The sequence below is a fragment of the Pongo pygmaeus genome, chromosome 12, assembly GCF_028885625.2.
Source record: "Pongo pygmaeus isolate AG05252 chromosome 12, NHGRI_mPonPyg2-v2.0_pri, whole genome shotgun sequence".
Taxonomy (NCBI): Eukaryota; Metazoa; Chordata; class Mammalia; order Primates; family Hominidae; genus Pongo; species Pongo pygmaeus.
In genome coordinates this window covers 87,141,911-87,155,529 of record NC_072385.2, presented here as the reverse complement: position 1 = coordinate 87,155,529, position 13,619 = coordinate 87,141,911, and the positions used below count along the sequence as shown (strand labels likewise).

Below are 13,619 nucleotides of genomic sequence, written 5' to 3'. Positions count from 1 at the left end.
TCAGTATGTCAGGGCTTTTCTGCCTTGGGACGTTTGCATACATTGTCTTGTTGTCTGTCTCCTTAAGCGGTCCCTCAGGTCTCAGGTTCAACATCACCCCTGCAGAGAGGTCTTTCTTGCCTGCCCAGACTGAAACTCATCTTCCTGGTTATTCTCTCTCCCAGAACCTGGCTCTTTTCCTTCATAGCACCTGTCCCAATTTGCATTTATAGTCATTTTTGTCCCAATTTGTTAAATGCCTGATTTGATACCTCAATTTTATCAGACCCATCTCCCATTTTTATAACAAATACTTCCTTTTTACTTATCCTCAAATGAAATCTATAGATAATCTAACCTCCCTATACATGTAATTTTAAATCAGTATAACATCCTGGCAGTGATATAAAGGAGAAATAAAAAGGAAAGTAATTCATCATAAAACTATTTATTTCAGTGTTAAATTCCTAAACTCCCAAGGCTGACTACTCCAGAAATCATAATGAAGTAATCAGGCCTGCACCTATTAGGTAAAATGACCATGAATGCAACAGTTACAAATATTGGCTAACATAGTTATGTTTTATTAGTGACTTAGATACTAACAGCAGTGTTGCCAGTGGCATGTGGTTTTCTGTGATGGTAAGTAACTCCTGTGATGTTTGTTTTCTCTTTTTCTTCTTCTTTTTTTTTTTTTCTTTGAGACAGGGTCTTGTTCTGTCACCCAGGCTGGAATGCAGTGGCGTGATCTCAGCTCACTGCAGCCTCAATCTCCCAGGCTCAAGTGATCGTCCCACCTCAGCCTGCCAAGTAGCTGGGACTATAGGCACATACCACCACACCTGGCTCATTTTTTATTTTTGTAGAGATGGCATTTTGCCGTGTTGCCCACACTGATCTTGAACTCCTGGACTCAAGCAATCCACCTGTCTCAGCCTCCCAGAGTGCTGTGATTACAGGCATAAGCCACTGCACCCAGCCTCCTGTGATGTTTCAAATGAAATAAAGTTCAATCTTTCTCCTTCAGTGTGGACTGAAATTACCTTCCTAGAAAATTCATTAAAGTCTGAGGGCCGTGGCTCATGCCTATAATCCCAACATTTTAGGGGGCTGAGGCAGGATAATTGCTTGAGCCCAGGAGTTCGATACTAGCCCAGGCAACAGAGCAAGACCCCTGTCTCTACAAAAAAAAATAAAAAAATTTCTGACTAGCTGGGCATGGTGGCACATGCCTGTAGTATCAGCTACTCAGGAGGCTGAAGTGGAGGCTAGAGCCCAGGAGGTCAAGGCTGTAGCAATCTGTGATCATACTATTGCACTCCAGCCTGGGTGACAGAGTAAAACCGTGCTCAAAAAAGAAAAAGTTTAAAACATGCGCTAAAGTTATGCCAAAAAACTTTATTTTTATATATGCAGCAGAATCAGGTCCTAGATTCATGCGATTATAAAAGGTGTTCCATGGTGAGCAGGTCTATGCAAACCTACCTTCAAAGGCCGAGGGAGCTGAGAGGCTGAAGAAAGAGACTGACAAATCCAGTTTCTCAGAAAGAAATATTTAATAGAGACTTAGAAACAGAAATGATGTCTAGGTAGGCCAAGAGATGGTGGATTCTCACAACCAATCTCCAGAAAGTATCCTTTATATAGCAAGCTTTTAGGGTAGAGACACAGGAAGCTCATCATCCCTGACTTCCTTTAGAAACTCATGACCACGGGGAGGTTATGAGGGCTTATCTGTGCTACTGGAACACCTTGAATTGTAGGTGTCAAACATTGGTCATCATGGCAGTTTTACTTCAAGATGGCGTCACTCTTGCTATGCAACAGGCTGTTTTCCCACAAAAGAGTTTTTCATATTTATGAACATCTAGCAGTACACTCACCAGTCATGCGGGCCTGGGGCTGGTTTTCCTCATACAGGTCATGTAGCACCATGGCTCCCACCCTTAAATGCTAGCAGAGTTTCCCCATTCATTTTGACAATTGACAGCACCTCCCAAATGTCCGAAATGCCCCCCAGACATAGGGTGGTACTGCCCTAGCTGAGAGCCGTGTGCCTACTCCTCTGCTGTACTCTACACAGAATGAGGGCAGGGTCTGTGTTGTGTTCACTCGTCTATACACAGCACTCAGCACCTACTTGCCAGATATTTGTGGAGTGAATGAATGAATATTCTATCAACATGAAATTTGTGCCAAAAAGTTAGAAAAGGAGTATACCACATGGAAATGTGACCAGCCATTTACCTTCTTTCAGCATGCTTTAGGCCAGCTGACCTCTGTTTTAGTGCAAGAGACTTGTAATTATAGCTCCAGACAATATGGAATTTCAGCTCTAAATCCTTTACAACTGGGAAGTCACCTCACCATGCACAGAAGAAATAGCACTGGCTCCGAAGTTGTGGTTTGTCTTTTTTTGGAAAGTCAGGCTTGTCTGCCGAAGAGCTCGAAACACTTGACCAGCTCTCTCATTTATCTTAACATGTGTATGCTATATTTATTCTCCCTTCACAGATGGGGAAGTGAAGCTTGCCTGAGGGCCGTATTTAGCTAAGTCTTGATCCTCTGCCTTGTGGTGGTCAGCTTAGATAAAATGGAATCCTAAAACTTGATTTTTATCCCGTAGTGTGAACCTCCTCCCACATTAAATCTGCTAGTAGGGCTGCTCACAAGGGTAAGAAGTGTTAGTTTGAGTGTTTTTTATCATGTGACATGGCGGTCTTCTAGTTCAGTGCCCTGCTTTTAGAGATGAGGAAGTGCCAATTCATCACAACACAGTTAGATAATGACAAGGCCAGTCCTCTAGCTGGTTTCTTTCTGCTCCACCAGATGTAAATTTTCTCTCTGTTTCCTCCAGCCAACCTAAACAGGAGTTACGATCAGTCAGGTGGCCAAAAGGAAAGCACAATGGAAAAGAAGCCCAAGATCTGGTTCCCTAGCTCCTAAAGAATTGGTATATTAATTAGGAGGCTGACTTATTATAAATCAAAATATATGAAGATGACAGTAGCTAAAAGTAAGAAGCTAAACCTTTAATTTCAAGAATTCTTTTACTAAGTGCTGATCAGGCCAGTGACATATAAATACCATTTCACAACTGAACTGAAAATTAAAAAAGAAAAGAAAACACCAGATGTTTGCAAAGTTTTTGAAAAACAGTGACCTCTTAAGAATTTATAGCACCTAAAAAAAACCTTTCTCTTCCCCAAATTTTCTTTAGTCCAGGAGTGCTGGGAGGTAGTAGGAAGTGGTAGGCAAATTCAGTAAACTCATCACTGGTGAGTTTTGAACCAAACTTACCAAAGTGTTTTCAAAAAGGACCCAACCCAGCTTCCTTGAAAAACAGAGTTATTTTTAAGTAGGTAAAAACTGATATTTTCATTTCACAAAGTTAAATATAAAATGAACTCAAAAGTGTCAAAATGACTACACAATAGAAATGAGGTTTCAGGCCAGGCGCGGTGGCTCATGCCTGTAATCCCAGCACTTTGGGAGGCCGAGGGAGGCAGATCACGCGGTCAGGAGATTGAGACCCTCCTGGCTAACACGGTGAACACCCGTCTCTACTAAAAATACAAAAAGTTAGCCAGGCGTGGTGGCAGGCACCTGTAATCCCAGCTACTCAGGAGGCAGAGGCAGGAGAATTGCTTGAACCCGGGAGGCGGAGGTGGCAGTGAGCCGAGAACATGCTATTGCACTCCAGTCTGGGCTATAAGAGTGAGACTCCATCTCAAAAAATAAAAAAAAAAAATGAAATGAGGTTTCATAGGCTACTCTGACCAAGCATTACCATAGACATGTTGTGATATATAAGTTAGATGTAGGAGAAAACAGTTGCATTCTCAGAAGCTGGCTTCATGACATGTGTCCTATGGGCTTCCGTGTAGCACCCTTTGAAGGGTGGAGGGTTTCAAGAGCCGGATGCCTGTTTTGGACTTCTTGCTAGAAACAGATATTGTAGATGAAGATTACTACTGTGTGCCTTGGAAGTGACACAGAGAATTGCTACTGCACAGACCACAAAGCCACCACTTTTCAGGGACATTCTTACTTAGTTGTCATACGTTTTATATCTCTCTTCAAGTAGTCAGAAGCTGCTTTAGATTTTGGAAGGCTGGGGCTTATCTGTTACCCCTTGTTCTAGGTTGTTTCTCATTCTAGGTTGTTACAGAGGAAAACTCTAGTAGGTTTTGATAAATGACTATTTCCTACATCAAAGTACTATCCTGCATTATTTGGGATTATAATACATTCCTATAGTACTTTATGGTCTTCAAAGCATTTGTCACTGATAAGTCTTCCGTTTTTCAGACAGAGAAACTAAGGTCCTAAGGAATAAGGGACTGGACTAAAGTCGCATTCCTAGCATGCTGGATACGTTCAAGTTCTCTCCATTCTGTAAGGACCAACTCAAGTGCCTCTTCCAAGAAGTCTTTTCTTAGTGTCCCCTCATTACTACTTTTTATATTTACCACATTCTAACTTGTAATATCATGTTCACATACATCTTGTCTACCTTACCATGAACATCCTAAGAGCGAAAGCCGTTATGCATTTGTATGTATCTCCTCACCTACCAGAATTGTTCTTGGGTGCTAACCTGATGCACGTTCCCACACCAGCCTGCAGTTTCCTCTTCTAGGCTGTGGCTTGGAGGTCTGCAAGGCGCTGAAGTGGTGTCCAGGCACATTGTGGGCACTGCTGCACATTCAAGTGCATTGTCTTATTTTTAACATACAGATATTTAATGAGAGAGCTTTGTAAATGTTTGCAAGGTGTTTTACAAATAGCTGTTATTTGAATCTCATCCTTCCCTCCTTTATTTATTGCAGTTAGCACTGTTCTGGGCACATAGTAGGTGCTTAGTAATGTTCCTTAAGCATTTCTATATTCACTTGCTCCAGCTTACACTTTTATTCCCTCCTATTGTTGTATATGACTGTCTTTTTATATGTTTATGTCTTGAATTCCCAACTAAACAGCAAGCTCCAGAGGGCTATAGTCTCAATAAATCTTTGCTGATTGCTTTTAAATAACACATGATAGCATACCAGCTAACAAAGCATGGCACAAGGTAAATCGTCCAATGTGAGTGTTTTTATTTAAGATATGTTTTGGATATGTATTTTAAAATAGACATACACATCCCAAAAACATATATTTTAAACAGAGATCACTAAGGTAGGAGGGAACACCCAGGTCCACATAAAGGGGACAAAGAATGGTGCAGAAGTAGGAGGCTCCTGGGCACTGCTGGCTGAGCTGCACACAGAAAGGGGTCTTCAGCTGATGGCCGTTGGCTACATTTCTCTGTGGCATTGGAAGAGCTTTTGTTTCCTCTCAGAGCACATTTCTTTAGTTTTTTGTTTGCAGATTCTTGTCAGGTGGTTAAGTGTGTGATTTCTTTTTATTTTCTTTTTTTTTTAAAGACAGGGTCTTACTCTGTCACCCAGGCATGTTCATGGCTCACTGCAGGCCCAACCTCTTGAGCTCAAGTGATCCACCCACCTCAGCCTCCTGAGTAGCTGGGACTGCAGGCATGTGCCACCATGCCCAGCTAATTTTTGTATTTTTAGTAGAGACAGGATTTCACCACATTGGGAAGACTGGTCTCGAACTCCTGGACTCAAGCAATCTTCCCACCTCGGCCTCCCAAAGTGGTGGGATTACAAGTGTGAGCCACCGCACCTGGCCATGTGTGATATTTTTAATGTAAGGTTGTCATTATCACATATCAAGGACTCTTCAACAAGGGAGAGCCTGAACACTAAGCTGCCAGAACACACTTAAAAACTTGATACTTCTGGTACTTAGCCAACTGGTAAGAAGCTAAAGAGTCTGCCATGCAGTCTAACAGCCATGTTGACTAAACTCACCAGTTCTTTCATTGTTTTGATGTTTTTAATACACTTTTCTCTACCCCTGAGAATGTTCTAGTTACCATGCTGAAATGTTTAAATACCTGCATTTTAAAATTAGAACTAAAATATAATTGGTTTGTTAATTAGGAGGACACTGGAGAGTTGGCTGTGAGAAGTTGTGACTTTGATAAGTTGATCTTTTAAAAGTAAGGGCAGTTGCTCTACATTTGACTTCTTTGTGTTGTCAAATTTAAAATATATGGCTCAAGATGAAAGATTCTGCACACTTCCACTTATTCATTCCCAAATCCCACATTTCATATTAAATTCACTCAGGATACTGTGTGATGGATATAAACCATTTTATATGATGCAGAGTACAGTATGCACAGGGGATAATTTATTTGCTAAATTTGCTATCTGTTATTAGACTTCTAATTACTCAGCTGGATAGAAGCAGAAAGGTCTCATTCTTGTACTAACTGCCAATTTTTTTTTTTTTTTTTTGAGACGGAGTCTAGCTCTGTTGCCCAGGCTGTAGTGCAGTGGTACAATCTCTGCTCACTGCAACCTCTACCTCCTGGGTTCAAGTGATTCTCCTGCCTCAGCCTTCCGAATAGCTGGGATTACAGGTGTGCACCACCACACCCAGATAATTTTTCTATTTTTAGTAGAGATGGTGTTTCACCACATTGGCCAGGCTGGTCTTGGACTGCTGACCTCAAGAGTCCCACCTCAGCCTCCCAAAGTGCTGGGATTACAGGCGTGGGCCATCATGCCCGGCCACTAACTGCCAATTATTTAGCCAGAGATGACAGGCAGAAGGAATTCATTTTAGATAGTTCAGACTTAAGAAGTAACATTTCTTTCCAAGGAGGTCTAAACATATGTGTGTGTTTTATTTTTTAATAGCCCCAGTTCTTCACATTTTAATTAATCAAACAAAACCTGCTATTTAAGAAATATCTAGAAATGATTGGTCCAGTTGTCCTCCTTTGTGCCCACATGTCTCTCACGGAGGAAAGTCAGGATTCACTGTGGTTATGAAGAGAATCTGTACAATATATTTACCTTCTGTAAAATATTTGGATTAATATTGTTAAGCATTTCTAGAGAACATGGCATTCAATTAGTTTTTATTTCTTGTCATCTCTCACTAGAGAAAGAGCGCACACTTCTGTTTCCCTGAGGAGGTAAACTTGCTTGAAAAGTAAAATTTCCATTAAAATCTCTAATTTGGCTTTCTTAAATATGTCTATTTTTGTTGCATTTTAAATAGTCTTAAGGCTACGTGACTAGTACAGTAATAATATATCATTCTCTTTTATTCATCTGAAAATTATACTGTCTCAAGAGACCTGAGTTTTGTGTGTTTTGATTTTATTTCTTACTAGAAGACTTCTCTGTGATTGGAGGGAGCTGCAAAGCTGAGGCAAGTGTGGGACTCAGGGGACCCTGCATGGATTTGCAGAGGAATAAGAGACTTGGTTTCCCATGGGATAGAGAATTTATGTTTAAGCATTGAAAGAGTTCTTTGATGTACCAGGTATTAGGCGTAGTGCTTTAGTTGCATTATTTCATTTATTCCTCATAATCCTATGGGATAGTATTCCCATTCCTATTTCTGTGAAAATTGGAAATCTAAATATGGATGAGGAGTGCTTTTTAATGAGAACACCCCATTTTCCGGCCATGCCAACTGCAGGTTTGCTCAGAAGTGTGGAGTTGCTGGGTGCGATGCTAAGATGACATACTCTTTCTTTTTTTTTTTTTTTTTCTTTTATGGACTTGCAGTTTGAAACAGGCAGTAGAGCCCAGAAAGTACATATAAGGCACCCAATTGTACTGTTTAACACAAGCTGATTTTAAAAATGTTAAATTTTCAAGAAGTCTTCCTCTAGTAACTGTCTGGGGGTGTAACGTGTTTCATACCCACCCTATTTGATTTCTTCATTGTGAATTTCTTAACACCAGAGCACTGCTTTAATCAAAACCATTTAGAGGCGTTCACTTTAAAAAATAAAAGTTGCAGAAGATTGGGGGTGGCATTTCCCCTCTCGTCCTGTGATAGCCAACACCTGAGAAATCTTTTAATGCCCACAGCTCCAGATTATAGGTGTGCCCTTCAAAAGCATCACAGAAAAACAAAAGGGTTACCCACCAGTCAAGGGTTTGAGACATTAACATGCTTGAGTTGAAAGTTATATTATGAAAAGTGTCAGAAAAATGCATGAAAGGAAAATTGTTCCATGAGGGAAATACTACTGCTGAAACTCCAAGTGGAAGATGATGTTTTTAATATTCCCTTAGTTCCACATTTGTGTAGTTCTGTAGTGAAACGAGTCATTTAAGAGGGGAGGTGGCCCAGGCTAAAAATAAAGTTTCTTTGAAACCAGATGAGAGTCTAGCTATGCCAAAAATGGAATCCGGACTCTGTTCACTCTCGAGAATGTAAATAAGTAGAATTTTGTGTCACATAAAATAGTCTATGCAAAAAAGGATATTCACTGCCTTTTGTGATAGAGACTAAAATAACCATCAGGAGTATAGCTGTTCTGGGGACTCTGAAGCAACAGTGTAAAATGATATGGTAGTCTAACGTATTCTGATTTAGAAAGATGTCCAAGACAAAGAAAGTGCAGAGCAACAAGTACTGCATGATTTCATTTTATGTACAGATGTACGAATATGTGCAGTTACTGCTATATTCATGCATAGAAAAAGAACTGGAAGAATAAACATGAAAATATTAAGTAGAGGGAATGAAAGTTGGAGAGTAAAGGAGGATTTTGGTGGATTTACTGTATATGTTTCTCTTTAAATTTTCACACACACACACACACACACAATTAATAAAACTATAGAAACAACGAAAGCAAAGCTTGAAGGTCTCAGTGAAGCTGTATAGTGGTTAAGAGTATAGACTCTGGAGTAAAAACTGCCAGGATTTGAATCTCAGCTCCTTGACTTACTGGCTACACATCCTTACGCAAGTAATTTAACTTCTGTGCTTCAGTTTACTCAAATGAAAGTCCGGATTAAGGGTACTTGTGTCATATTGTTGTTACAAGGATTAAATAAGTAATCCATGAGAGAGCATATAGACTAGTGCCTGACACATAGTAAATATTTAGTATGTATTAATTATTATAAATTATAATACTTAGGCAATGTCTAGCTATATTCAATTCTTTGTGCAAACTTTTTAGTTAAAAATGTTTTTAGTGACAGCATTAGTGATCATAATGTATTTTTCGAAAGTTTTCATTGTCATTGTTAATGATATTGTCATTTTTTTTTTTACCTCACGGGTGTTCAGAACTTCACAAAGAAGAATAACAAAAACAGAGTTATCTGATTTTACTTAGAGTGCCATACATTCCACTAGTGGAGTACTCCTGAATTTGCATCTTTGACCATGTAATCTAATGTACATATTACTAGTAAATAATAGAAATGTAAATGCATAATGAGGCTTTTCTTTGTTCCTCAGGAAGACTATGACCGTCTGAGGCCTTTATCTTACCCAATGACCGATGTCTTCCTTATATGCTTCTCGGTGGTAAATCCAGCCTCATTTCAAAATGTGAAAGAGGAGTGGGTACCGGAACTTAAGGAATACGCACCAAATGTACCCTTTTTATTAATAGGAACTCAGGTATGTCTGGTTTGATTTTCTGCATTTTAGAATAAGCTCTTTGGCCTGTCGTAGGGGCTGCTCTCAGACAAACAGTCCCAAAGCTGAGCAAATGATGTTAAGTGTTTAATCTCAGCTGCAAGTTAATGAGTTCTATCATATTTTTGGAAAAAATTGTGCCAAAAGAAAGAAATTATATTCCTGGTTTTTAAAAACTAAGTTCTTTTGTTTAATCTTTTTTTGGTATGTGGGAATTAAGTGGGATTACATGCTTTGATTTTTCTTTAAAGATTTGTAATATTATGGGACATTATTGACCTTTCTTAATTAGATTGATCTCCGAGATGACCCCAAAACTTTAGCAAGACTGAATGATATGAAAGAAAAACCTATATGTGTGGAACAAGGACAGAAACTAGCAAAAGAGGTAATGGAACACTTACAGAATTTCAGCATGAATGTAAAAGATGCTAAGATAACAATAGAAGCTGATTTTATTGTGCATTTACTGTGTGCCAGGCACTGTGCTGAGTGCTTTACATGCATTATCTCATTTAATCCTTGCATGAACTCAGTGAGGTAGGTCTGTTTCCCCTGTTACACAGAAGAGAGAGTGGAGGCTTGGTGATGTCAGATAATTTGCCCAAGATCCTGCAGGTAATAAATGGCAGAGTTGGGTTTCAGTCCAAAGCCTGACTCCTGGGCCGAGGCTCTTACACCTGTGCTACATTGCCAGTGATATTTTCCTAAAAAGTCACATATGGAAAAAAGCATCGGAAATATGTGTCACTACTTTCAACCCTTCTTCATTACTTAAACATTTGCACTGTGCCAAATCAGCTCTGTCTTAAGACTCATTGAGTTAGACAGTGGAGCCACCTAGGATGACAGTTTAAATTTGTGGTTAAAACCAAAGAATGATGACTGGGTTTGAAAAGAAATGTGTTGAAATTTCTGCAATCTTTTTATGAAAAGAGGATAGAAAATACAAAAATTCTAAAAATATATATAACAGTGATGCATGCAATACCTTGTAGCCTATATCTTCCTTCGTGCCCCAAAGCTAGGTTTACTTTTTCCCCTTTTTTCCCATTTGGCCTTAACATTATTGGATTCTATTTTTTAAATGTTGTGATTTCAATAGGACTTTTGTGGAAACAGAATCCATATATGGTCTTTTTTTTTTTTTTTTTGAGACGGAGTCCCACTCTGTGGCCCAGGTTGAAGTGCAGTGGTGGGATCTCAGCTCACTACAAGCTCTGCCTCCCGTGTTCACGCCATTCTCCTGCCTCAGTCTCCCGAGTAGCTGAGACTACAGGTGCCTGCCACCATACCCAGCTATTTTTTTTTTTTTTTTTTTTGCATTTTTAGTGGAGACAGGGTTTCACCATGTTAGCCAGGATGGTCTCGATCTCCCGGCCTCGTGATCTGCCCACCTCGTCCTCCCAAAGTGCTGGGATTACAGGCATGAGCCACCACGCCTGGCCCATATATAGTCTTTTAAAATGTAGTATCAGGAGGCAAAAGAAAGCAAGAAAACTTTCTGGAGGACAGTTTTTCCTAAAGCAAAAAATAAATGGCTTTACTAACAAATCACTTCAGAAATTCCATGTATTCAATTTTGTAATCTTGGGGAGAGAAGGAATTTCTAAATGTCATAAAGATAAAAGTCACAAATGAAAATATTAATGATTTAACTGCATAAAAACTTAATACCACATCAAATGCCAGAAATAAAATAAAAAGTCATATAACCTGAGATGGATGGCAGAAAAATGGGTTAACATCCTTAGTATACAGGAACCTCTTGCATATGAGTTAATCAGAAGAAGCCACAGATTCCAATAGAAACATAGGCTAACAATGAAAAATTCACCCCCCAAAATGCAGATTGCCATTGAAGATAGGAAATATGTTCAAACTTATTAGTAGTCAAATGTAAGCTCAATTTGCACCTACAGAATTGGCAAAAAATGAGAAATTAATTATAATACCCATGTAGTAAAGTGGACACTCTGTTGTACTATGGTTGTTGAATCAAAGCAGTCTTTACAGTATGCAAAATCCTTAAAATCATGGACACTTTTGATCAAGCAATTCCATATGTAAGTTTATCCTAAGCAAATCATTAGGATGTTGGTCAAAGGGTACAGTGTTAGGAGGAATACGTTTTTTGAGATAACACTGCACAACATGGTACTACAGTTAGTAACGGTGGTGCTGGGCGCGGTGGCTCACACCTGTAATCCCAGCACTTTGGAAGGCGGAGGTGGGTAGATCATTTGAGCCCAGGAATTTGAGACCAGCCTAGGCAACATGGTGAAACCCCATCTCTACCAAAAAAAAAAAAAAAAATTAGCCAGGCATGGTGGCACATATCTGTAGTCCCAGCTACTTGGGGGACTGAGGAAGGAGGATCACTTGAGCCCAGGAGGTGGAAGTTGCAGTGAGCCAAGACAGTGCCATTGCACTCCAGCCTGGATGACAGAGTGAGACCCTGTCTCAAAATAAATAAATAAATAAATAAAGGTGGACAGCATATTTCAAAATTGCTACAAGAGTAAATTTTAAATGTTCTCACCACACAAAATGATGAGTATTTAAGGTGATAGATGTTAATTATGTTGATTTAATCATTTCACTTGTGTGTGTGTATGTATATATAGAGAAAATATTGCTTTGTACCTCATATATAAAATTATAATTTGTCCACTTATAATATTTAATAATAAAATAAATTATTAAGGATGTGCTTAAAGAGAGCTACAAAGATGCTGAATTGTTTATGGCAAAAATTCCCTGCATCTATTAAAACTTCATACTATCTGTTAAGATTTCATATTTATTATGTAGTTAAAGGGAAAAAAGTAGTTGCAAAACAGTATGATCTCATTCCTAGACTCATCAGCATTTGGCAAAGTTGCGTCCTTCCTGAAACTCTCTTCACTTGGACTCTCTTGGTTTTTCTCCCCTCTCATTGGACTCTGTTCCATCTCTTTACCTCCTTGGTCCCTGGTTGGAGGGCCCCAGGGATGAGCACTCAGCTTTGTGGATGTCTTCTTCTATAGCTACACTCCCTAGGCCTAAATGAGCTTCTGTCAGTCTTGTAGCTTCTACAGTCTATAACCAAAGATTCCTAGATTTCCATCTCCAGCCTGGACCGCTTTCCTAAATTCTCAATTTGGTTATCCAGCTGTTTACTCAACAAGTCCATCCTAGGTGGCTGAGTATCTCAAAATTAACATGTCTAAGATTCTTCTTTTACCCTCCAAGCCTGTCATCCCAGTTACTCAGGTCAAAAGCCCTCAGCTGGGTGCAGTGGCTCACGCCTGTAATCCTAGCACTTTGGGAGCCCGAGGCGGGCAGAATCACCTGAGGTTGGGAGTTGGAGACCAGCCTGACCAACATGGAGAAACCCCATCTCTACTAATACAAAATTAGCTGGGCGTGGTGGCACATGCCTGTAATCCCAGCTAGTCAGGAAGTTGAGGCAGAACCGCTTGAACCCGGAAGGCAGAGGTTGTGGTGAGCCGAGATCGAACCATTGTACTCCAGCCTGGGCAATAAGAGTGAAACTGTCTCAAAAAAAAAAAAAAAAAAAGCCCTGAAGTCATACTTAACCTTGCTCTTTCTCTCATACCACACATCTAGCCTTTGGCACAACATACCTTCAGAACATATCCAGAATCCAGACACTTTTTTCTATCTCTTCCCTCTATTACCTGGTTCAGGCCTCCTCCATCTCTGGCCTGCTTTACTGGAATAGCTTCCAACTCACCTTTCTGCTTCTGTCTATGCACCATGATCATCTGTTCTCAACACAGCAGCCAGGGTAAGTCTTAAAAATGTAAGCGCAATCATGTCACTGCTCTGCTCAGAATCCTCCAGTGGGTCCCCAGCTCAGACTAAACGCCAAATTCCACACTGTGGCCTACAAGCCTCTGTTCCCTCTCTGCCTTACTCATTGTTCCCCAGGCTTCCTGGTCTCCTTGCTGTTCCCTCAAAGTTCTACCTGAGAACCTTTGTACTTTTGCTGCTCCCTCTGCCTGGAATGTTCTTCCCTATGGACGTGATTCATTCTTTCACTCTTTTCAGGTCTCTGCTCAAATACCACATCCTCAGTGTGATCCTGTTCCTTGACT

The 13,619-nt window shown here is 40.0% G+C and overlaps 1 protein-coding gene across 7 annotated transcripts in view; it reads left to right on the top strand.

The window, feature by feature from the left end:
- The window catches only part of RHOQ (ras homolog family member Q), a 57,634-nt gene that overhangs the window by 41,312 nt on the left and 2,703 nt on the right, over positions 1-13,619 (top strand). For 2 of the 7 annotated variants that reach the window (XM_063649416.1, XM_054473120.2), the window contains 2 exons: positions 9,334-9,498; positions 9,809-9,904. In XM_063649416.1, the coding sequence (XP_063505486.1) occupies positions 9,334-9,498; positions 9,809-9,904 (261 nt within the window). Of the gene's footprint in view, positions 1-687; positions 8,690-9,333; positions 9,499-9,808; positions 9,905-13,619 lie in introns of those variants that run through there. The other 5 variants (XR_010123259.1, XR_010123257.1, XR_010123258.1 and 2 more) reach the window with 5 other exon arrangements.